This window comes from Coturnix japonica, chromosome 7 (assembly GCF_054131305.1).
Source record: "Coturnix japonica strain WE chromosome 7, WE-NBRP24, whole genome shotgun sequence".
NCBI classification, from domain to species: domain Eukaryota; kingdom Metazoa; phylum Chordata; class Aves; order Galliformes; family Phasianidae; genus Coturnix; species Coturnix japonica.
Genome location: NC_140669.1, coordinates 16,360,302 through 16,385,760, shown reverse-complemented (window position 1 = coordinate 16,385,760; position 25,459 = coordinate 16,360,302). Strand labels below are relative to the sequence as shown.

Here is a 25,459-nt window from a genome sequence, read left to right as displayed (position 1 = left end):
GTTTGCTCACTAGGTAGTACAGGGAAATTGTAAAGCCGGACTGTCAAACACTCCTTTTTAATGTGATACACTAAACATTTCTGTTTGTACTTGCAGGCCTCTGGCTGCGATGGCACTGAGATTCCTGATGAAGTGAAACTGATTGGGTTTGCTCAGTTAAGTGTCAGCTGATGTCTGTCCCTTGACCCCAAGCCGAGCTGTGAGATTGCGAAGAAGCCAGCTTAGATGCAAAGGAAAATTAATGCACCAAACACTGAGTTCTGCTTCATTCTCTAGCAATTCACAAAGTCAGAATGAGCAAAGCCCACAGCTACACCGCTGCTGCTAACATTCAAAATGCTACTAAATGTCTCTTAGCAGTTGATTTGGATTCCCCCTAAGTGAAAAGCCTGTGGAAATGCACTCAGGTGGCTGTATTTATTGGTTACAAAAGGAATTTTATATGTTCTTTCCTAAAGTTTTGAGTGATACTATTTTCCTGTACTTGTGGGTGATAATACTGCCTCTCTTATGTTGTATTTAGAAGTTAACATAAATACAAAAGTTGAGAATTACTAGCTGAACTTGAATTCTAGTTTTAAAACTGACTGTGAATTTTATTTTTCATATATTTATGCATTACACATCCTAGTAATAAGAAAACTATTGGACTTGATTACATGCTACTTGCAGTTTATCTTTCTTTATTTAATATGTTTCCGGTGTACCTTTGACATATTTGGTAACTTCTAGGGCTTTTTTTCTTTTCTTTTCTTTTTTTTTTTTTTTTTTTTCCTCTTCAAGTCAAGTAGGCATTAGTAAGCTTTGATTGTGTCTGAAAACCAGTCCACAAACTGATTGTGAAGGGTGTGAGAGGTGCCTTGAAGACATTTATGTTTTAAGAATGTGCCTGAGGCTGCTAAAATTTAGAATAATCTCAATTTTCTAGAAGTACTATGCATATGGTACTAAATATATAATCTGAGCAAGGAGGCGTTATATGGTAGCAAAGGTGTTAAGAGAATTTTGACTGTGCTTTTTTGAGGAGTCTATGAGCTAGAACTACTTTAAACTATTGTCATTAAGGACTGCTTATTGTGTCCATCTCTGATTTGACTTATCCTGAATGATAGAAACTGGTTTCATACAGGTGATGAAAACTTGAAGAACAGAATTGAAGCTTTACTTGAATTTCTGGAAAATACCAACATGGAGTGAGAATAATAGGGCTTTGTGCAATGATTCAGTAAAACTGTTAGAAAGAAAACACTTCTGATCCAAGTAGACTTATGCTTAACCTGTGGCCTAGATGTTATGGAGCTAGTGAACCATAGGAAGATTATCAAATCTGGAGACAAGTTCCTTGGATGTTACAATTTGAACTACTTCCTAGCTAATCCTAGATAAATGGCAGCTCTTTAATGTACTGAAAACAGCAAATATATATTATTCAGAGAAGTTATTTATAATGCCTTGTCATAATCGTTGAGGTGTTCTAGAGCCATTTGCGTACGACTCAGTGTAATTCCATTCCATCCTCTTGTTTACATGATTACTCCAAGATGACTGCAAAGGATAAAAATAAAAGCGTATTGCACAAACACAGTTGAATTTGTGTGCTTTGTGGACATTTCTAATGCTGTGTGACACGTGTTGGTTGCTTTTATTTAGCTGATGAGTGGCACCTGTGCAAGGGACTGAGCTCCCTGTGCTGGGGAGCAGAAAGGGAGGAAACAATTTGTCTGCTCACAGCACTTTGCTGAAGCCATTTTTAAGACTTTCAACTCCTGAAGTGTTTAAATTTCAGTAAATTATTCTGGGGCAGGACTTTTATCCTTGAAGGGTGTCAGTGTCATGGAGCAGAGGGATGGAGCAGTATGGGGCCCAGGGGTGTGCCCGACCGTTAAGGCCCTCCCCAGGTGGCTCGTGCCCTCAGGACCAGCTGTGTGAAAGCCCCGTGCCCAGGGCCGGCTTTAGCAGTGTGGCTGCTGGGGCTGCGCATGGAGGAGTTCTCTGTTCCTGAGGAGCTAAGCCTGGCCTGCAGTGGCTGAAGAGAGACAACAAACGGTAAGTGAGCCTCTCATGAACAAAAATCATGTCTTTCCCTAGCTACGAGGTGCTTTGTGGGTGCTATTGTGGTGGTACGGATGATCTGCTGGGCATGTCTTCCATGTCAGCCCTGTCACAGGCCTGGTATTGTGCTGAGGGCTGGGCGGCATCTTCTGAGCTGGGGGAGGCTACAGTGTAACACAGCTAATTGCTCACCGTCAGCTTTTGTATCAAAGCAGGAGCAAATCAGAAATCACCTTGCTAGTGTGTCTCTCAGTGAAATAGTTTGTTACCTGCGGCTCTGAGACTACCAGAAGGAGCTGCATCTGGGCCCTTGCTGTTCGATTATTCTTTTGTTACATATGTTAATGTACGCCTCGCTAAATGTTGCACCAGCTAATCAATCTAGGAAGTAGTTAACAGCCTTTTTCAGGCACATAGATCAACACTTGGGGTAGTTTGTTGTTTTCACAGGTCTATAAATGAAGCTGGAATACATTAGCTGAGGAGAATGGTGTGCTGCTCACCAGCCGCCCCTCATGAGGGAAGAGGTGCTGCAGTGTGAGCAGCAACTGTTAGAAGTGCTGGTAGGGACTGCAGGAGGTATCTAAATGAGGAGGAATGTAAATACTTTAATCAAAGCAGTCAGCAGTACTGTACCCAGATAAAGCTTCAGTTGTTGCTCACTTGCTGTCTGGAGCAGAAACATGCAAAAGCTTCGCTGAGCTTCCTTGGCTCAGTGAGACAGCAAATTCATGCAGCATGGCTCTTTGTCACAGCTGGGTTACTGCTGCTTTTTGATGTTTTTTGTTTCTGCTAAGGTATTGTTAACAGAATGTAAGCAAAATGGCCTGAGAGAAATGGCAGTTTAAGCTTTAAAGCCTTGAAAAGTGAAGTTCATTCCTGCCCTTTACTACACAGAGATTAAAAAGAGATGAAAATATGTAGCATGTTGTAATGGATTGTATGGTAGAAGTGAAGGTGTACACGAAATCTAACAGGAATTAGCTTTGTGAATACCCTGTCCACACGGTCTGGGTAACAAGGGAAAAGAAAACCAGCAGCTATTTGCTTCTTTGTGTATACGTGAAGAAGATTCAGTTCTCACACACAGGTTGCTCCAAAGCTGTTCTTGTGCATGAGGCACAGTGGCATTGCTGGGCAGCCTTGAGCCAGCTGCTTCCTCAGTCATCTGTCCACACTTAGAGGAGGAGGTCTCTGATTAATGAGGTGAAGCTGGAACAGGTGTGCTGCTGCTTGGTGCTTTCTGACATCATGAAAACAGGGCTTAATTAAATGGCTCTATGTTTCTGTGGGACTGATTACATGGTGCTGCTTGCTGCTGGGCACTGGCAGGCTTTGTGGGCTGTCTGTGGAGCCAGGCCTGCTATGCCCTCTGCTTTAGCAGAGCAGTAGTACTGACATGGAAGTCACCAGATGAGGGGAAGTACAGCTCTGTTGTTGTTTCCTTTTCCAAGTGTTAAGGGGGACACAACTAAGCATGATAACAGGTCTGGGGAATGACAGGTTTGTGCCTGCACAAAGGCGTGGGAGAAGAGGGGCACTTCCAGCCTTTTCTCTGCTGGGATTCCAGTGTGGGCTGTGTGCCAGGAATGCTGCCTCCCACTCCCAGCACCATTCATTTCTCAGGCAAATAAAGCAGGAGTGTGTCTTTCCTTCCAGTGGTAAGTGCTGACCTCAAATTATCCCAGCAGCGCATACAGGGAGCTGTATGCAAGCTATGATAACAGCTAGCAAGTTATGATCGCTGTTTTGGCTTTCTAGAAATATTAAACATTTTGTTACTGTTATTTCTAATATAGACCTCTCTGTCCCAGAGCATACTTCTGCTTTATGACTGACTTACCAAGTGTAAAGGGCGGCAGGTAAACAAGCCAGGAAACACTACTGAATTCTTCTCTCCTGAGGTAGAAATGAGCATGTTTCAGCTGGCTTGGACTAACTGAAAATATCCTATCTGGGGGCTTTCAGAGCAGCCCTGTAAAATTTGATAATGGGCCATTCCTTCAGAGTATTTCTAACCATGGTCTTCCCCTGCCAAGAGCAAATGCCATGTGCAGCCTGTAGATGATGTGCTTCCCCCTCTGCTTTTCTTAATCAGAGATATGTTTTCCTTTTCACCACCTACCTCTGCATAATGATGTTGGATGGTGAGATTGGCCTGTGCCTGAAATCAATTAGCTATGATGATGAATCTGATACAGACCTAAAACACTGCTAATTGAGTGCACTGAAAATGCTGATTTTATTTAGCAAGGAGCAGAAAATGCTTCCCTCACCTAGTGTTTTTCAGAGCAGCAGAAAATGAGACCTTGCTGATAGCCAATAACAGTTGATGTCTTTTTTTTCTCAAATCAATTGCAATATAACTTTATTGAGTCAATTGCTGTGATGTTTTTTTCAACTGCATCAAGCAGGCAGACTTTCTGCTGCCTTGTGACGTACCCATGCATGTGCATGCACTAAGAATGCTAATTGCTTTGAATTAAAAAGCTGGAAAGGCAGCAGGAGCTCACATCTTCACATTCCCTGTGCAAATGAGCTGATGGAGAAACTGGATTTGCTCAAACTATGAAAACCTCCAACCAAGTCTGTTTTGCTTGTTTTATTACACAGTGGTCCAACTGATTAAATACCCAGGCTTGTTCATTGAGCATTGAGACATTTTAGTTATAAATAGCAAGAAAATGAATACGCCCAGTGTTACAACACATGTGAGAATATGGTTTTATTGCTGCTTTCTGATTGTTAGGGGGTGGTAGGTTGGTGTTTGTCAAGCTGTTTTGCACAGTCACAGAATTCTGGGATGTTGAACCACACTCAGTGGTTGTGAAGCTTCCAGTGGTGTTCAGAATACCGGCAATGGCAGATCAATGAGCAATTACAGAGACATAGGGTGTATGGCAAGAAGGAGAAATGTTTAATTTTCACTGGGTGAACGAAGAGGAAGGCAATCTCCTCCTTCTCATGACATGAATATTTTGCCATCTAATCTTCAAATGTGAAAGCTGGGCTTGTTTATTGTCTCAGAGGGGTGTAGAAAATCACTTATGCAAGTGGATCTGTTTATGCAGAAGAACAGCTATGAGAAATAGAATTGGAATAGATGGAAAATACATTTATTTCGTTTTTATTTTGTATTTTCCCCCATAGGAGTGAATTTTATGAATTAAAAAAAAAAACAAACCACACTATTTGTCAAATATAAAACTTGTTTTTCTTTTTGAAAAGAACCTAAATGGATCTTTATTTCTCTTTCATCCATGAAACAATGAGATTCATTAAGGAAAGGTGCTACTAATACCATAGGAGTGCTGGGGTTCATAAGATTTTCATTGAACACAAGGCTTTTCTAACTCGGTCATGTGCACTGCAGATCCTGTAGATCTGGCTTTGTTTCCTTAGAGGGAACTGAGGAATGGTATCTCCGCATAAAGGAATTTGGGGCTGTTTTGTGGCATTTTCACATAAAGGTGGTGCATGTGGCCTCACCACGACAGGTGGCAGCAGAGGGGCAGTCTGGATGAACGGCATCTGACATGGAGGTGTGTATGGAACAAAGGAATGTCCTTCCCCCGTGTGGAAGGAATTGCACCCATTGACATTCATCAATGCTTGCTGAGCTGTTGTCCAAGCAGTGGATGTGAGCACAGTGAGGCGGTGGGTGGTGCATTTCAGCAGTGGCACAATGGGACCCCTCTGCCGGTGCAGCTATTTAGAAATGCAGCAAGCAGGCCCTTGTTCATTGCTAGTGAAAATGCAGATGTAATAGTGGTGGGCTTCTTAAATATAACTTTGTAGCTGAGAATTTGCTCTATCAAGTAGTGTTATTGTGCTCTTTGTTGTGTTTTCTGTGGAAATAAATTGGAAGCACTACTTTCAGAGAGACTTGTGTTAGAAGAGGGTGGTGAAAACCACCTTAAATTAGAACAGATAATCCAGAGGGAAAGGCCATTACTGAAATCTTGGCCCCATGAATTAATAAGGTTTTACAATAGCTTCAGTGGGACTAAAATTTCACTCCCTATCTGTGTTGATTATGAGCTGCTCGGTTTACACCTGGGGCTATAAAATGAAAAAGGATCCAATCGTGATTAGAGAGTAGGTGTGATTTGAATGGAAGGTGATTACTAAAATCTCCCTGAAGTCTTCCACCCTGCTTGCGCTGCGAGCTTTTCCTATTTATAATAGCACAGCACAGCCATCCAAGCAGAAAATGACACCAGAGAGAAAGAGTTTGCTGATTGTTCCTGATTAGGCTCAGCACTAACCTTGTAAATCTGTCTGTCAGGTCGGGCACAGGCCAGTCATCCGTAAACCCAGTGCTTCACAAAAGATTGAAAGGCTGAGAAAACTTTTGTGCTTGTGTGGCACTTGATAGCATTATTTTCTTTACTTTGTTTTTCTTTCCTTTATTTTTCTGTAAATTCATCTGGAGGGAAGAAAAAAATCTGCAGTCTTGGATGGAAAATGTTGAGCTACAACTTGACATGCTGTACATTGCTGCAGGTCCTTACCACTACATTGTGGTCACATGTTTGAGTACCTTTTTGGGTTTCCTTGTTGGATTTATGAGGCTGAGAACTCTTTGAGTTTGAGCCTGTTGTGTCTGAAGGCAGTTTGTATTGGAGGGCATCTGGACAACAAAGCAGGACTGTGTTCATGCAGATATGCTTCATGTTTCCCTCTTTGTCATTACATCTAGTTGTCAACATAGTCAAGTGGGGTCTTGTAGGCAGTGATATTATTTTTTTTAACCAAGGAGCTGCAGGTGAGGTCTGGTAGTTTGTCCAGATGAGCTTATTCCATCCCAAAGACAGCCGGGGCTTCTAAATTTGTACCTGCCACATAAATTGTTGTAGGCAACATGAGAGCTTATGTTAAGAGCTGGCGGTGCTGAAGTTGACTGAATGTTCCTCCTCTTCTATGGCACCTAAAAATGCCTTTGCAAAAGTGACCTTGTGGCAGATCACATCAATGCCAGTGTAAACTATAGACAGATGCTGGATGCAAAAAAAAAAATTGCAGCAAACTGAATTAAAAATTCGGTTTTGGTCCAGGAAAGTAAACTGATTTATTTTCTAATTTACAAGCAAAATACAGTTGGTTAGATGTACAGTTTCAGGGTTACAAATTAGTGATGATGTTCTACTTGCTGTAAAATTGTCATTGAGAAAATGTCTGATACTGTTTTGGCTTAATGAGGGCTATACTTCCAAGTAGTGGAACAAGCAGATAATAGATGCTTGGGTTATTTGAGGCATAAAATGTTTTTTAGCCTAACATGAAATCATGCCTGTTTAATAATTCCAGAGTTCTATTTTGTTGCATATTCCAGGTGATCCAGGGTTACAAATACACCTTATGTATTTATTATGCTAATTACTGCCACAGCAACACACAGAAAAGTGATTTATACCTTAAAACTTTCAAACATCATATGTTCCCACAAGCTTTTTTCCTACACTCAGCTGTCATCACCATTTATATTCTATTGGAAGTGGTCTATTTTTGGACTTTTTGTATTAACCACGTATTAAGTTAACTTACATGCTTCGAATAACAGAATGACTGGGGTTGGAAAGGACCTTGCAGCCCACCCAGTCCCACCCCCTGCTGCAGGCTGGTTGTTCCCACCAGCTAAGGCTGCCCAGGGCCACATCCAGACTGGCCTTTGACACCTCCAAGGATGTGCCTGGGCAGCTGTGCCTGGACCTCACTGCCCTCTGAGGGAAAATTTTTCTCCTAATATCTAATCTAAATGTGTCCTTTTAGTTTAAAGACATTCCCCCTTGTCCTATCACTACCATACTGTGTAAAAAGTCAATTGTCTTCCTGATTTCCTGATGCTCCCTCTGAGCATTCTCATAGCCCTCTTGGCACCCTCTTTCCCCTTTGCCCTCCCTTTCCATGGACAATCTGCTAATCAGGAAATCTTTGGGATTCTCTCACAGCTCCTGTTAGGAGCTGGAGCTGCTGGTTCCTGAAGCTGCCCCTTCCAGGAAAGCTCAGAGCTGGCTCCCAGTTCTGTGATTTGGCTGCCAGCACTGCAGGCTGAGATGCGGCTGCACTGACTGTAGAGCAATTCTTACGTGTTTGGCAATACAGACTCCCCCAGGTTTGATTTACCTTAGCAGTCATTTATAGCTTTTAAAAGCTACTGCCATGGTTAAGAACAAAGCAAAACTACAGATCAGTGCCTACACACTTATTTGTAGTGTGGGGGGCAATTCTGAGCCCATCTGGTAGCTGGTGCTTCACATGTATGTAATTGAGGCTTCCTTTCAATGTTTAGTTCTTGATGTGTATGTACAGTGTTTTTCAACTATGAACTTGAATTTTTCTGATTAGTCCTGGGTTCTGTTTGTCAACACAAATTCAACTAATGGAGCATTACTAATGCTCGATAAAAGGAATCTGTGCACTTAAACAATTCATTACTTTTAAAAGCACTTGGGGAAAAAAAACAAAACAAACAGCTTCAGTTCCATGCACCCAGATCAAGAGGGAACCTTGGGAAGGCTCCATTAGAGAGAAATAAGTGTACATGGTGACACCAGCTAGCACAAATCCATAACAAACAGTGGAAATGAAAGCTTCTACTGCTTATCTAACAGGAATCATCATCATTGTATTGGCCACTAAAGAAATCTCTGCAATGGTGTCATGTTACCTCGAGGAAATGGAGCACGTGTTTATGGCTAAATTAAGTCTCATAATTTAAATTTGGTAGCAGATATATTTTTAAGTGCATTGTTAGAACTGAATTTATTGCAAAGAGTGTTAGGATGACATATGGGGAGAAGACAGCGCAGACTGCTCCTGTTGGGAGTGCTGCATTCCATCCTCGTATGGGTACACTCACGTTTGTGAAACTGCGCTTCTTATAGCATTCTAAGAACTGCTGAGATAAATCTGTTGCCAACTGTCTGATGTGTTCTATGGAGCTGCAGATCCCCCAGATGAAGCTGCCTGACCCACTGTGAGTTACTGCTCAAAACAAATGTGTGTCTTAGCGTTACAGAAAACTGAGGATAAATGTATGGATCAGGGGTGGTGGTGAATGTGGGCTTTTCTCAAGTCTCATTATTATTTGACACAGTGTTCAAATATACCAAGAGTTGTAGCTGGAGTGTGTCACTTGCAGTAGAAATTCTGCAGCCTAGTTTCCAAATTTCATAAGCCTCCCCTAAAATTTCTGTGTCTGGTCATTGTATATAAGTCTTGGTTAGAATGTTGTCTGTGACTTTTTCTGCTGTATCCATTATTGGCCAGATGATAAATCATCCAGGTGGGAAGGAGGGCTGTGCCATCCTAACATCAGTGATCCTTCATCAGTGCCAAACTCTGTGGTCATATTCATGTGCTTTTTTTGGTATGAAGTGACACTCTGTCTCTCCCTAGCTTGATTTCTTCCACTTCTTTAGTGCTTATATGGAACAAAACATTATTACTCTTACTGTACAAGTGAATTAAGCTGCAAGCTGTGATTCAGCTAAAACAAACAAAAGACAAACCCATGCTCCCTTAGTGAGAGAATTTCTGTTCTGCTTGCTTTCTAACATTATACTGCCTTAGTAACATAATGGGGCATTTCTGTGGGCCAGTCAGTGAAGAAAATCTTTCAACTACTCAGAAATAAATAAAATTTGAATAGAAATTTTCCCCTGAAGTAAAAAATGTCAGAGACTCAACTTGACAAATGTTGGGGAAAAAACACAGCCACAAAACATTCATAGCAAGTACTTCAGGTAAAAATCCTTTGGTGAAGTGTTTTGCTGTTAACCTATCTACATTTTAATTGTAAGGATTCCCTTATTTCTTTCTGGGAAGGCTCTTTGGGGAAGAATTTGTGGGAGGGAGAACTGGTGAGGAGAAGATGGAAGTTCATCTTCTGATGAACTGTCACCCCATCCTCTCTGCATATGCTGAGGAACCTCAGCATGCTTCTCATCTTGTTTCTGTATTTCATGAGCACCTTGCCAACCTGTGTGTACATGTGACTAAAACTTTTCTGGTGCGCTTGTTTCTGTTTTCTTTAAAATTGTTTGCAGTACATTAAGCTTTTTTTTTTTTTTTTTTCCTTTAAATGGCCTTACTGAAGTTATGCTGCATAAAAAAAATCAACAGTTAGATACTTTCAAAGTGAAGGGAATGGAAATGAAGAGAATGAAATATGATTGATGATCAGTGTCTGAGCTGGAAAGGGAAAACATGGGCAGGTGGTGGTGTTAATACTGACAGTTTTTCGTTTACTTACTGAAGTGGCAGTCCCAGCATTCGAATGCAATGTGATATACTCCTCTGAATTGATATTTCTCTTGGGTTTAGCAGAAGATAAAAGTGCAAGCTTGTTTTCCATGACATTTCCAGCACAGCAATTTCCAAAGCATAAAAAAATAAAGCATTTCATCATCTAAAATGTCCAGGAAATAATCATCTATCACAAACGAGACAACTTCATGTGCCAAGTGCTTTCTCTCCTTACAGCCTAGAAATCAAAATGTAAACTTTTAAGGGCTGTGAATCGTTCTCCTAGGTAAAATATGTTGGTCCCCATGGAACCTTCACACCAAGGTGTGACCAAGCATTCTACCAGGTTTCTGCCTCATTGTACATACTAGGAAACACCCAGACCCAAGGCTGATGCAAATCTTCGGGGTATAAGATCTGTAGGATCAAAGTGGGTTGGGAAATTCTTCATTTGTATCCCCTCAGTAAGCACACTGTGAGGGTAGTCTTTTACTCAGAGATAGCAAGGACCAGCCAGCATCCTCAATTGGAAGGGCTTCCTTGCTAGTCTCTGCATCCCTAATTTTGCTGCAAAGGAGTCTCATCAACATCCCATTTTTGGCTTGGTTTTCCAGTTGAGATGCACTTTTCTTATTGGATTAAATATTTTTCTGCTTATTTACTGTATCATTGGATTAATTAGTTTGTTTGTAGTTTATTTTCATGGACAGGGTGCTTGGAGTGAAAGTTAGTGTTAAGGAATATCTCTGAAAGTCAAGATGGGAGACAGCACCGGGATCTTAAGTGCTAAAGTGAATAAAGAATATTTCCTAAGCCAGTATGTGTTCACTAGGTGTACCTGCATTTTCTTTCTCACTTTTTAGCAAATGGCTTTGCCCTGTAGCAGGGCAGCAGAAGCAATTCCACCGTAGGAACCTTGATTGCACTCATGACATGTGTTGGGGGTAAAGAGTAAGCATTATCAGTTTGCATTTGCTTAACCTTATTGTTCTGAGCACATGGATGGATGTGTGGTCTATGTGATGCCTGTGGGACTCACCTCCCTCTGAGCTGCAAATATGTGCCGATATCTCATATTAAGTACGTTTTTATCTTGTGTGTGTTTTTCTTAATCCTATTTCTCTAGTGCATAAACTGATAGACAATAGCTCCTGTCAAATACTGGCATGCAAAGCTTAGTTTATTTTCCTGTTGATACTGAGAAAAAAGCTCATTGTATCTTGTGTTCAAAAAGCCTTTTAAAGGGATCTGTGAACCACTGCGTAATTTATTTCACCTAATTAACACAAGCCAATACTTTTTACAAGTAATTAAATCAGTTTAAAAATGTTTCACAGCTCACCCGTCTGTTCGAAGTAACAGCTGAATTGCAGCAAAGTACAAATTAAAAAGCAGACTTCTGTAACCTGCACTTCTAAGTGCATGCCAACACTTGCATTGTGTGCATGTATGTTCCTCTATTAAAAATGTAGTTTCAATTATGTGCTGAATATATTCTTTATTCTGGCACATTACTTTCATCCCCATGCATAGGAATGCTGAATCCAAGGAACAAGGCAGTAAATAAGACTGGCTTTTAAAGACCAATTAGAGCAGCCCATCGTCAACCTTGCCATCAGTTGAGTTTGTAATTCAAAGTACAGACCTGCTGTAAATGGCTGGAATAAAATAGTGCCTGGGAAGTACCAAGTCATTCTTGTTCCTACATAATAGGACTCTCCAGAGACAGTAACACTTCATTTCACAAACCAGCCTGCAGCTGAAGTTTAATAAAACCAGAAGCTAAGTGTTTCCAAAGTGATGGCAAACTTCAGATAAAGCCTCAGTGGACCTCGATGTCTTCCTCCTGATTGGTCAGGACTTTTCTGTGGCTTTTGTGAGGGGGAATTTAGGTGAAGTTCATTAACCAGGGACTTTAAAGATTACATGGGTATGTCGATACCTGCTCTGTCTGTAGTTACTCCAGCTCTGCTGTCTTGCTATCTGCTTCAGATAGCAAAAGTAAATTTTCTGTTTCAAATGTGATAATATAAGACAAATTGTCCTGTCTGGTGAAAGGAATCCAATATCCCACTCCCTGAGACATCAGAAATTGAGAAGGAGAGAAAAGCACTGCTGTGCTCACTCTTCATGCAAATACACTTGTAACAGGTTCAGTGCTGGATGCTTGGTTGTTAGAAAGATGTGAGGCAAGGGCAGGCAATGTTGGGAGCAGGAACGGATATAAAGATTAAAGCAATGAAACTGTGGGTGGAGATGTACTTGATTAAGTTAAAATGTGGGGGAAAGAACACATTGTTTTGAATTCTTGTAAGATATTTAAGTTTATATGAGGAAAGGTAAAAGAAATAAGGAAAACAAAAAACACATATATATTGGGAAAATGATAGTGAGATCTGTTAGGCTGTACAGTGATCTCTGCAGACACAGGCAAGATGAAAGGTGATAGAACTTTTCATGTACTTAAAACCTCAACCAGGCGATGATGCAGAAAAGGCTCTTGAAAGAGCAGTTGTGTATTCTGTATGTTTTGTAAGACTGCTTGTCCTCTAAATCACACTGGGCTATGTGGGGCTCTAAACTCCTCAGGTAGAGGCCATCACTTTGTGTTCCAATTTTATGGCTGTTTTGGGTGGATACATTGGTTGGTGAGATCATGTGTTCTGTAAAAGTGGAAGGAAAATGAGAAGCATGGGGGAAACAGCAGCAAAGTGTATCATGTTAGAAGTGCAGAAGAAAAAAATCAAGGGGAAATAAAATTACTCTAAATTAAAGGTCATTGGGATTCTCCTTGTGAAGGAAGTTTAGGAAGTTTATAATGCCATTTTTTCTCCAATGCAGTAACTGCAAAAATAAAGGCATCTTAGGGAATGAAAAAGAAGTGATTGCAAGGAGCAGACATGGCCCTACGGGGCTCCTGTTCTGCTGGTGGCATGTCTTTTTTAGTGCTGCCAAACAGACTTTTTATGAGCAGAATATAACATGTTAATGAACTGACAGAGAACACTCTCCTGCCACAAGTTAAGTGCTGAACAGCTCACAAACCCATAGGTCTTGTGCTCTACTTTGTATTCATAAGGATTGTGTTTAAGGGGAAACTGGAGAGGTTGATCCTTGACTTGTTTTCTTGCTTGCATTTGGTAAGAGATGAAGTTTCTGGTGATTAAAGAACTGCGTGGATTATAGTGCTCTTCCTCAGAAATCAAGGTGCTAGCTCAGGTGACTTTACTTTGAACAGGAGAAAGACCTAAGTTGGACACAGAGGATCAAATTCAGCTCTTTTAAACACATGCACAAATCCCCCTGACACTGATTTGCATTGTGACTTGGATCAGATCCGATTTGCTTCACAAAGCTCAATCCAGCTGTAATCTGCAGTACAGCAGATAATGGAGCCCAGTTTTTTATTCCATTATCTCTGAATATGTATGAGGGTAAGATCTGATGGATAATGGATTACTGCAGAAATGTCTTACAATTCAAGATTCTTTTTGAGGAGGGATTTTTATGAAGTTGTATAAATAATAAAAAAAAGTTAGAATGTTTCAAATGTTTTATTCCTTTCTGCTCTTGTTATACTTTGGCACTGCTTTCTTTTAACGTGTTCCTATAAATGTTCTAAGTTGCTTTAGAAGAGGACTATTTTGTATGCCACTATGCCTTTACAGCTGGGCTACATGATCTTAGTGGTCTTTTCCAACCTTATTGGTTCTACATCTTATCATGTCTCCTTCCTCTTTGTGTGAGTGCTAAACTGGAGGCCAGTCACCAGGATCAGAGTCCAGGTACTGGCTGCGGCCTCTCACTCTATGGCTGCTGTCATTGCTGAGAGGACAGATGTCGCACTAAATAATTCTGTGTTCTGGGCATCCTGCCGCTTCTTCAGGAGCACTCCAGGGAGCTCTCAGCTTCCTACTTTTACTGCTGTACTGAGGCACCTGAAGATGTGCTATCTTCTGCAGTCTTTAAAAGATCATGGAGTAAAGAAACTCCCAATGGAAAAAAAGGATTATGAGATCATAATCATTCTGGCTGCAGATGTGGTAGATAATGCCTAGGACAACTCAAATTTGGGTATTAGCTCGCCCCAAATAAAAGTTGCCTGCATCACAAAACCATTGCACATAATTCTGCACAGCTTGACGTGTAACGCTGCCTTTGCAGAAGAAATGTTCAAGGATAAATCTTGCGTGAAAAGTAAATCATCTCTTGCTCTCCTTAGCTCTTTCAGGTGAGGCAGAGCTATAATGTAAAGTCAGCTGATGTGCAGACCTAGCAGAAAAATGGACCTTTTTTTTTCCTGAGTTAGGCTGTCATCAGAGGAGGTGCTTGAGACAACTCTAGTACGGGTGCAGTTGAATCAATAAGACATATTCATTATTCTTTTTCAGATGACTCTCCTGCTTTACTTTCATAAATTGCTCTTTTTAACACGGGAAAAGTAAGCAGGGATTATTCAGTAGAATGTTTCATGTCATATGTGGCACTTTGCTGTTTCAATTGGATAGCGTCGGCAGTTTTCTTTAATATATTGTTTTCACTTAAGGCAGTAAAAAGTTCTTTGGAAATCTATGACAATCAATTAAGTAAATGAGAAAATAGAATGCTTGTAATTAAGATAATCAAGCTACATGAAATCTACCCTACAAGTGCTAATATCTGTATATCTCCAAGCTGTATATTAATTAAGCACCATGTAAGTGTTGCAATTAGACTTAGGCGGCTGTAGTGAAAATGAGAAAAATCTGCACATGATTGGAGGGGTTTTTACTGCACACGAAGCTCCAAGTTGTTTGAAAGCTCTCCTTGCTGTAACTTGTAAGGTGGCAGTGTCACTGCAGGCACTTCAGGGTGCCTGATTAGTCTGTAGCAGCCTCCAGCTGCTCCTGAGAGAGGTGGCCTCAGGAAAAAGCCTGCAAATGTGGTTTGTGGTGTTCTTCATCTTGAGTAAGTTTGTTGCCTCCATTCTCTGTTCAGTTTTGGATTGGTGGGCTCTGAAGCCAGTGGTCAAAAAGGTTAGAAACTGAGTTCTGATCAGGAAGTTGAGAAGGTGAGGGTGGAAGGAGAGGAATCTGCTTTTACAGGATAACATTCTTCCCTGTGAAAAGTGAGCCTATTTATTGATATCATACTTTCAGATAATACCTCTATGTTTCTAGAAAGAAATGAAGAAAATTGTACATAACACCTTTAGTTTTTCATGCTCTTTTAATTTCTTTTCTTCCCTCCCCCCCCCCCCCCCGCCCCCCCATTATTTGACATAGATACAAAAATGTAGTATCTCATATCTTGATTCTCACTAGTTCATGGAGCAAAAGGACTTCATATCGCTTTTACGATTTTGCTTTCCCTCTTTCCTTATTTTGATGTGAAAACCCTAAGGCCTCCCAGGCCTTCCCACCTGAAACATGGCATCTTAATGTGCTTGGATCAGGAGCAAAGCCCCACACTAGACAAACAAGATAAGCTGAGTGCATGCAGAATGTGCTTCCTCATTAATCTTCCTGGTTGGGGCATGTGGAAGCAGGAGCCCTGTGACTATGTGTGAGGAGGACCCCTTTTGACTGCTTCCTGTTGGTGCCTGTAGATGCCCTTCCAGCATGTTTGTTGTGGTTTAATGAGATGAGGGTTTGGGGATGCTTATGTTTTTTTTTCCTATAGGTAGCTTTTGGATTGCTGTAAGCACACCAGGTACCAGGAGGTTCCTCATGTTACAGGACTAGTGAAGCCAAATAGCTCCTCCACTTTGAGGCTTGCAAACTGGTTGCATGAGCTGGGGATGCCAAAGCAGATGAGAAGCTTGTCTGCTAATTTGCTAGATATTGCCATGGCTATTTTAAGCCAGATGAAGTAGTATGCCTGATCAGTATGGACATCAGCTTATGCTGTTGTGCTAACAGTAATATTTTTGTGTGTATATATATATATATTTTTTTTTTTTTCCCAATCATTTTTCTAGAATCTGCTTTTACAGAATAATCTTTCTCATGAAAAATCAGCCTATTTATTGGTATCATACTTTCAGATAATACCACTTACGTTCCTAGAAAGAAATGAAGAAAACTATGTGACACCTTTGATTTTCCATTTGACCTTGTTGTTCTTTTTTTTTTTTTATTATTATTATTTGACATCGATACAAAAAAATAGTATCTTGATTAGCAGCTTTGCTGGCAACCCCACAAAACTGTAAATAATACTTTAATCTAAAAGAATGCACTCCTACAGACACTGAAGATAAAACAATATATACAATTTAGACAAATAAATACATAAGTACAGCCAGTCGTATATAATGATACACCTAAAGTTCGGTTACTGTTGACAAGCTTTTCTAGTTAATTATACTCTTCATTTACAAATGCCATTGCCATCTACATTATAAAGACAAAGAAATCCTCCATAACAAATCAAAACTGATACTTCAGATTATTCTTAGGAAAGACAGAAAATGAATCTTGAGACTTCTGTCTAAATACCCATATGAGTTTAGCTAAAATTGTTTTGTCTCTCCAAAAGAGAGACATTTTCCCATAGATTCTTAGTTTAGTGTGCTTTGTTAGCATATGCTTTGAAATAAAAATATGATTACTTCACAGTTTTGAAGTGACTAGAAGCCAGAACATCTTAACCAAATTGTCATTTGCCCCATGCCCAGTGAAACAAAATGACCTTTAAGGAGCAAACACTTCTTTTGTATAAAGGAAACTCAATGCAAACACTGTTGTTTGTTAACAGTACCCAAGGTGACACAGATTCTTCTGAGTGAAAGGGAGAGTAAAACCCATGCCGTCCATGACTTGATGTATGGCTGTCATGGTTTCCCTTTCTAGCTCTAGTTTGAAATACTGCAATCTAAGCAAAGAGAATAATCTCTATGTGTAACAATCTAGTGAAGCCTGGTATGAGAAAACTAATAGAAGTAGAAAATTAGGTTTTGTAGATTTAAATTCACTTGACAGTAAAAGAAAAAAGTCTTGTACATTCAGAAGTTAGGGCACACATGCTTAAGGCTCTTGAAACACTGGACAAATATAATGCCTAATTCAGCTCCATGCATAACAGAATACTACATAGCAAGCAGACCTACACATATATACAGCTGAATACAGAAGAAAATGCCTTAGGAATATGTACATAGTTTCCAAGGTGAAAATTTACATTGTCATTGAAGATCTATCTATTTATAAATGGCAGGAAATATATTTTTCAAGATGTTATTTTCAAGGTGCACGATCCAATTATTAATGCAGTCTACTTCTACTAGGAGAAATTCAAGGCTGCTGTGCTACTTGAGCCCTGAGGTATCAGGACTGGGAGCCCTGCCATCCTTGGTGTTACTAGCCACAGACTAGAATCACCTGCAGAAGAATTAAGGCCACCAAATCCATATGGTTGTGGATTCAGAAACCCCAAATTACAATACAGTAACAACAAATGGTAGAAGAGATTGCAAGCTTGGTTGTAATTACTACAAAGTGTGCCCCTGGTATGATTGCATTCATGCTCTGTGACCTACTGAGGGCTGGGGATGAATTCCACCCTAGTTTTCTTTCCCTAACTGTGTATTTTGGGACCTGGTTAAGAAAAGCTGAATTTCACTCTCTGTGTGTTTCTTATATACATATATGCAATTAGTTGGACCTTGTTTTGTTGGAGTTCTGAATTTGTAAGGAAGCAAGAGCAAATTTAACAAGGACGGGGTCAACTAGAGAAGGATAAATCTTAATTATGCTGCAGGAGAGTCAGTATTTTTGTATAAAATTTACTGATTTTCATGAGGTCCTGTTGATTAGCAATAACTCCAGGGCTATCTGTTGTGTAGCTTCACCTTTTAGATTTGAAGCAGATCTCTGAGGCATTTATTGTATGTGGCTCAAATGCCAGGTACCCTTCGCCTTATTTACAAGTAATTTCCTTTTAAACAATAGTGTTGTGCCTGTGAATAAGACTCGCAATGTGTCTCGCAACTGCAAACCTTTTGGGGTAGCATCCTCATTCAATTGCTATTGTTATAAAGTACTATGTACACCAATGGCAAAGTCAGTATAGAGTTTTCCTTTAAATTCTGGTTCAGTTAATTTCTGACAACTTTATAGACATCTTGAATAACATACATTCTTAACAGTTTTTCTTGTCACATATATCTCCCACTGAAATGAATGGAGTCTATGTGTGTGCTGTGGATGGTGTGAGTAACCCAGAACTAATAATACACTTGGTGAGTTTTATACCTGTGGCTTGCCTATGAATTCCTCATTTCAAGTTACTTGCTAAGCAATATCACATTTTAGTTCTTTTTTGAAAGGCAGTGCTGAGTACGGATGGTATGAACATATCGAAGAATTTTTCAGGAAATAATTTTCATCACATCTCATTAACATTCCTATTTAGAACATATAAGTACATTACAAAACATGAATACAATCTTGCATATTTGATTTTTATCATATGCTCTGTGAATCTCTCAAGTTCTGGTGCTTTTTGGAGCATTGGTCCTGTGGTGGAGAGCTGCAGATTGCTTACAAAGGAAAGAAGGGTGTTTTTTTTTAAAAGTTCTCTGTTTTTCTATGAAATTTGTGTGTTGTCCATTCAACAGATTATGGATCAGACAAAAAGCATTGAAAATATGCTGTAATCTCATTTTCATATGCACTGTAGCAAAAAAAGAGTTTACCCTTAAGAAATGTTCTTTCATGATAGATTATTATTTTATTTTATTTTTTAGGTAAATAGTATACCAACTGATGTTGATGGAATATGCTACTTATTAACTATCAGTTTTATCATTTGATAAAATCACGTGTTTCTATACAAGTTGTTCAGTCTTCTTTCCAAATAAAAAATAATGTTATCATACCCATTCATGTTCTCCTAAACAGGGAGAGATTCACAGGCACAAATAATAATGAGAAATGTTGCACTCACTTTAAAAGTATCTTATTGCTGATATTTAAGATGATTCTCCATATGTTTTCCATCTTGTATTTAATCTACACATCCTATTTCATTTTAAAGTTCGATTAGGTATTTTTGGGTCTACTTGTGAAATTGGAATGGAAAGGGAGTATTTTATGAAATGGTTTAAAGGACTGGGGGATAAAATATACTTCTGTGTGCGAGTTTAGTTCTAAGGCCTGTGAGACTTTGATGTTCCTACCTGTCTAAATTCTGCTATTGCACCATCAGCAACCTGTTTGGAAGCTGCACGCATTGTTGTATAAGATATAGATGCCAATGTAGGCATATGAGATCTTTGCAAATATATACTGCTCAATTTATTAACAAAGTTCTAACTAGGGATGAATGTTGGGTGTCAAAAGGGGTTAAAAGTATATTCTTCTTTATGTAGGGCCCAAGTCTTATCTCAGAGGCTGGGGCATGAACTGTTAAGTAGCTCAGGGTAGCTTATTACTGTCCTTTTACATACAGATGCAGGAGCTGATGTGTGTGATAGAGGATTATATATAAAATCTGAGCTTTGACTGGTGTAATGTTCTTATGAAAAGAGCCTGAAGTCTGTAAACCAGTAGTCAAAATGACAATGAAAAATCAGTCGTTAAAAATCCTCTCACAGTAATATCCCACAGTTTAACCTTTACATCAGTACATCACTTTGTCAAAAAATAACCAGAGTAAAGCAAAATGTAAAAAAGGTATTTACATCTGTAAAAATCTTAGCATCTAAGATGCTTCTTGCTTGACATGTCGTTCCAAATTCTGTGCATTTCTTCTGGTGTTATCTGGTGCACTGTGATCACCCTGCGGTACCTGCACAAACTGTAGGCCATTTTCCAGTGGTTGAAGCCACTGTTCTGGAAGGGGTGGATGCCCAGCTTTCGAAGACAGAGTCCGACATACACGTCTTCGAGGTGGAGGAGTCTGGTGTGAAGGGAAGTTTTGTAAATCAGTTCTGCTACATCTGCTGAAAAAATGTAGCCAGTGCCCGAACAGAAGGGTGGGTAATTGCTGTCAGGGTACAGATCTCTTGGCATGTACCACTTGCTGCGAACGTCTCGTATTGGCCCTCCATTGATAACGTAACCTGTGAAGTACCTTCTCCTTGGCTTGGTGTTAGGTTTGAGCAGCTTATAAATAAGATTATCCATATTTACAAAAATATCACTGTCTGTCTTCATAACATACTTTGCTTTTGAACAGTATGTTGCTACCCATCTCATCCCCATTAATGTTTTCAGAGTGAGATTATGATAGGAGTCAATAAAATCCTCTACAATAATGTCATGAAAAATTTGGCTTTCTTGCTCTACCATCTGATTTAACACAGGATCTGCATTTTTCCCAAGAAGAAATAGTGTGGCAATCTTAATTCCTTTAAAATTGTTTTCGTCTCCCCATGTTTCCCGAATTGCTTGCCTTGCATCAAACTCTTTGTGAGTTGTGCTGATAAGAATGACCAAGAAAGGGACACTCTTCTCGCACTTATTAGGCTCATTGATGAGAAATTCAAAGGAATGTGGATTTATAGGTCGAGTTCTTATGTTGCCAAAGGAGACATTTTTTCTGGCTATTGATATGCTATTGACCTGTCTGTGGCCAGTGTAGGAAGAAGTAGGACGAGTTATACTTAAGTACCAGAGAGCGCTTGCCCAGCAAACTACTGTCAAAACGTACAAGCATGAGACCTTAGAAGCCATTGTTCCTGCAGCTCTTCTATTTGGTGTGAAGAAGTAGTAGTCTTCTCACCATGAGGGTACTGATGTCCCAGACAGGCAGCATGTTACTAATGGCACTGGAAAGTTCGATATAGAAGTGTGACTCTGTAGTCATTCATGGATCTCAAGTAGGAGTTATTAACCCTGGTGATACTCAGCTTTTCTTCTTTTACAAGCAGCAGCTTCCATTTCTTGGATTTCTCTGTTATTTCTGAAAAAGATGAAGAAAAATGTTCTATTGCTACATCATAAAAAGCCTATGGCAAGAAAAATGAGTCTATATGTGACTGGCCATTAATAAGCTAAGTCTCTTAATGCATTTCTTGGCTGTTCTTTTCAGTTTTTATGAGAGTCCTACAGTGCGTGATAGCGTACTGGAATACAGCAATCTAAATGAAGTAATGCTTTTAAGATGGATAATGCCTCATAGATTATAAATACATACATATATAAATAAAGACTAAGCATGCATAGCACATTGGCTTTTGAGGTAGTTTTAAAAGCATATACAAAAATTATTTTCTAGTTTCTAGTACTTTCTTCCTAGCTTTTTATTCTGGACTTCTACATTTTTTCAAAATATGCCATGGAACATTTTAAAATTACTTAATGATAAATAATGTATGCTATTTTAGGCTCAATAGCATTGTTGGTAACTGTGCACGTGAGCATCTTCATATCCTATTTAGTCTAAATATTGGTGATGTTTCCCAAGCCAACAGTGGCATCCTTTGGAAATAAGACAAGTTGTACTGATGGTCAAATGGAAAGTAGAGGCTGAAGGAGAAAGGGAGAGTTGTATATCACCTTACCCATGTAAAGAATAGCACCCCAACAGACTCCATAAAAGTCTAGAAATAAATTAACACAATCAGTTATTCCTGCTGGCTTTCTCTTCCTCTTCTTGCAAACCAGGCTTTGCTTTTCACGAGAAGACACCACGCACACGCCGTGCAGACAAACGATGCTGGTAGCCTATCATCTGTGCTGCTTGGCTGGCCTGTGAGCAGAGCCCTTTGCAGCCCGCTGGTTCTGGCAGCCCTCCTGCTGTGGTGTGGGAATGAGCCATCCCAGGAGCTTTCATGGTTCCTGGGAATTGAGTCTGTTTATCATTGTTTCATGGAAATGAGGCAAGCTACCCTGTGCCCACTGGATCAGTGCTGGCTCTCCAAGACTTTCTAGTATGTGAAGAATGCCTGCAGGCTCCAGGTTTCTGTGTTGTTGTTTTTTTTATTGTTACATTGCCTCTGAGCTAAAGGGTAGTAGAATTAAGCAGCAGATAGCTTTACAGAAGAGTCATTGAAATATTGAATGTTTGCTTTGGACAGTACAAAACATACGTGGATTCGAAGGAAAAGACAGAAGCTCTGTCTAAGAAATGTGCTGTTTCCATGCTGCTGTGGCACATTGTTTGGACTGAATCAAGATGTTTATCATGGCACTTATGTCTTCCACCTGTTGTGTGTTTATGGTCTCCTTTCTTACCCTAATAGCAGCTGAGAGTGTGGCCTGCAGGTGCCTTGAGCAGAGTCCGCTGCCAGGTGATGATTACTGTGGGTTTTGAACTGGCAGGTTCAACCCCATATAGGCAGGTAAGCAGACTTATCCCATGTCACCATTTCACACTGAGGTATAAAACAACAGAGAGACATCCAATGCTTGCTAAATTCATACTGAGTATAACCTCCTACAAAAGATTAAAGGTCCTTACAGCTAGCGCTGTCTTGCTGATCCTCATTAGATCCATTTTCATCTGTTTAGTGACCAGAATTCATGTGCCCTTCTACCCTTACACAGAATAGAAAAGCCTGAGTTTGTAGCTTGCTGCAAAGCTTTGTCAGTGTCAAAAGGTTTTGCCCTATAGCCCAGGCACTTTACTGATGCAGAGTTTCCTTTACTACTTGCCACAGCCCTTGAGATCTGTGATCTTTCCCCATTAATCAGTAGCAGCTAAATTTTGGGAGCAGTATTTTTTAAGTGAGGCCTTTGATTGCCCCATAAGGTGCCTCATAAGGCTGCAGAATACTACAACCTCAGCCTCCAAATGCACCCTGGTAAATAAACACAGCCATGATAAATATGTATGCAGCTGCCATTTCAGTGCTTGGAGAATGGAGGCATCCTGTTGTGACAACCCACTGCATGTACTGGGATGCAGTTCTAAGGGCAAAGCACACCTTTGACCTGTATGTTATTTTCAGGCTTCGTTGTGAATTCCTGATAATTGCCTGCCCTGGAAATCCCAGTGGGGAAATGTAACAAAAATAGAGCAATTAGTCTAAGATCTAGAAAGCTATTAATAAAGAAATCAGCAAGAATGGATTTGAAAATGTGAACTATGATCTATGTGGGTCAGTGTATTTAAAGGACTCGCGTATATGGGGAAACCTTAATGCAGCTAATCTTCTGCATATGTTATTTTAGGGAACTAGATACAGCATTCTCTACACATGGCTATTTTTTAGCACCTCTTCTTTATTAATGGCAAATGCTTTTGTTACCGTGAGTACTGTGCAGGTATCTGAGGCAAACTGTAACCACAGCATCTTTACCAAAAAAAACTTTTTAGTTGAGTAATGTCCTGGCTGTGATCTCCAATCTTGTGTGCTCAGAAGCGATTAGAAGCAACAAAAGCCTTATACCATTTCTATGAAAGATTCCCTGCTATTCTAGGGAATGTTTCTAATTGATTATGAAATCTACAGATAATGGCTGTCCAGAATGAACAGCTCATCCTGGTCCTCGCGCTGCCATCCCTTGAAACAAGTTTGACTTTTTTTTTCTGTTAAATTCTGTTTTTTCCTTTCCCTTTTCCAGAAAAATAACAGTTTAGAGAGGTTTTCACCATCCCCAGAGTAATTTATCAGTGAAGTGCAGGCTAAGTGGAAAAAAGAGAACTGGTTCTAATTTTCATGACAAGTGAAGTTTTAGATTTAATTACTCTTAAGGAAATTGAGAAAGGAAGGGTGGAAAAAAACCCTGGCAATAAGAAGAGAGCTCCCTGCTTTCCTGCAGTGGCCCTCTCTGCCATTTCTTCTCTGCTGTGAGGTGAAGACTAAAGTTCATGTTCCTGCTTTCACTGAACTTTTTGCTATGTAAGGAACAGATTAGCAGAAAATAGCTCAAGCAAACTTGGCAGATGGTACAAGTACATAATAAAACTCAGTTTTTCCATTGTGTTCTTGAACTATGTTATTTGAAGGCTCTACTAGCTGTGTATGAGCTGTGTTATTTGAAGGCCCTACTAGCTGTGTATGAGCTGTGTTATTTGAAGGCCCTACTAGCAGGATATGGGTTGTCACAGAGAGAAAGCAGAAAACTTTCATCGCTCTGCACTTTGGGACAAGGTGTGTCATGTTTGTGGATGCTGGCAAAGCCAAGGAGACTCATCACCTCCTTGTTTATGTCATGCAGAGTAGCAGCAATTATGAGCTGCTAGATCCTTGTCCTTAAAAATGTTTTAATTCAGTCTGACCCTTTCCCAGCCTAATAGTCATGCAATTAGTAAGCAAAGTCTCAAACTCTACTGTGGTATATGATTATGAAAAGCAAATGCTTACTGTCATGTTTCTGTATTGTGACTCAACATTGTGCACTTAATTGTGCTATTCACGGCTCGTGCTATGCAAGCCAGACAAGTCACCCAGTTGCAGCACAGAAAAAGCACTGTGCAACTTCTGCAAGTAATTGACCTGATGGAGACTGTCTGCATGCACAGCAAACCTTTTACAGGCTGACTGCACATTGAGAATAATCCTCCAGATAATGAGCACATCTGAGAATCTTGCTAGCTGTGTGTGGACAGTTTTCAGATCACAAATACCATGCACCAATGGCAGGATGGGACCCGTATTTTAGAGTAATGCTGTTTCTTCTCAGAGGTTGTTGGTGTTTTCTTTCAAGAGTACATGACTTGGTTTCCATGCATGAACGTGGTTGGATTGATGAACCTAGGTCCTGGTGGAAGGCTATGACATGCACTGCAGTTCTTGAAGTCTGGCATGGTGCTGTGTCTGTAACCCACACCATATCATATCTACAGCTGTGGTACACATAGTGGCTGGGTACTGGGTACAGTGCTGTGCTGTAGGGCAGTCAGGCAAGAAGCCTCAAGAGGCTGATACTGCTCAACCTGGCACCTGTGGGCCTCCCTGGCACAGAGTGACTCAAGGTAATGCTTTGCATCTCTGACAACATGCACCTATTACTTTCCCTGAAAATGGGAGGGAATGCAGCTGCTAAATTATTTAGTAAATGTAGCAAACTCTACTCGTTTTCCCTAAAGAGAGGGTTTTGTAAGTTTCCAATAATTATGGCTTTCATCTGTATATAGGCCAAGACACTGAAATATCTTCGACATTCATGAAGTCCTTAAAATACCCAAGTGTGATTATTGTTGAGTCTTATCAAGAAGATAATTACCCTGAATGTTAGGAACACATCCACAAAGGAATCTGGGGATGTTGTTATGATCTTGGCTG

The 25,459-nt window shown here is 40.1% G+C and overlaps 2 protein-coding genes across 15 annotated transcripts in view; one reads left to right on the top strand and one right to left on the bottom strand.

Moving 5' to 3' along the window:
* Positions 1-1,580, top strand: part of STK39 (serine/threonine kinase 39) — a 112,878-nt gene extending 111,298 nt beyond the window's left edge. For 10 of the 12 annotated variants that reach the window (XR_014947937.1, XR_014947936.1, XR_014947940.1 and 7 more), the window contains one exon: positions 97-1,580. Coding sequence is in view for 8 of the 12 variants with exons in the window: in XM_085552430.1 (XP_085408556.1) it covers positions 97-171 (75 nt within the window). In the remaining 4 variants the exon portion in view is untranslated. The remainder of the gene's footprint in view (positions 1-96) is intronic. The other 2 variants (XR_004307918.2, XM_085552436.1) reach the window with 2 other exon arrangements.
* Positions 1,581-16,382: 14,802 nt separating this feature from the next.
* The window catches only part of B3GALT1 (beta-1,3-galactosyltransferase 1), a 171,132-nt gene continuing 162,055 nt past the window's right edge, over positions 16,383-25,459 (bottom strand). For all 3 annotated transcript variants that reach the window (XM_085552415.1, XM_085552414.1, XM_085552416.1), the window contains one exon: positions 16,383-21,189. In XM_085552415.1, coding sequence (XP_085408541.1) covers positions 19,980-20,960 — 981 coding nt within the window. In that variant the 5' untranslated portion in view covers positions 20,961-21,189 and the 3' untranslated portion in view covers positions 16,383-19,979. The remainder of the gene's footprint in view (positions 21,190-25,459) is intronic.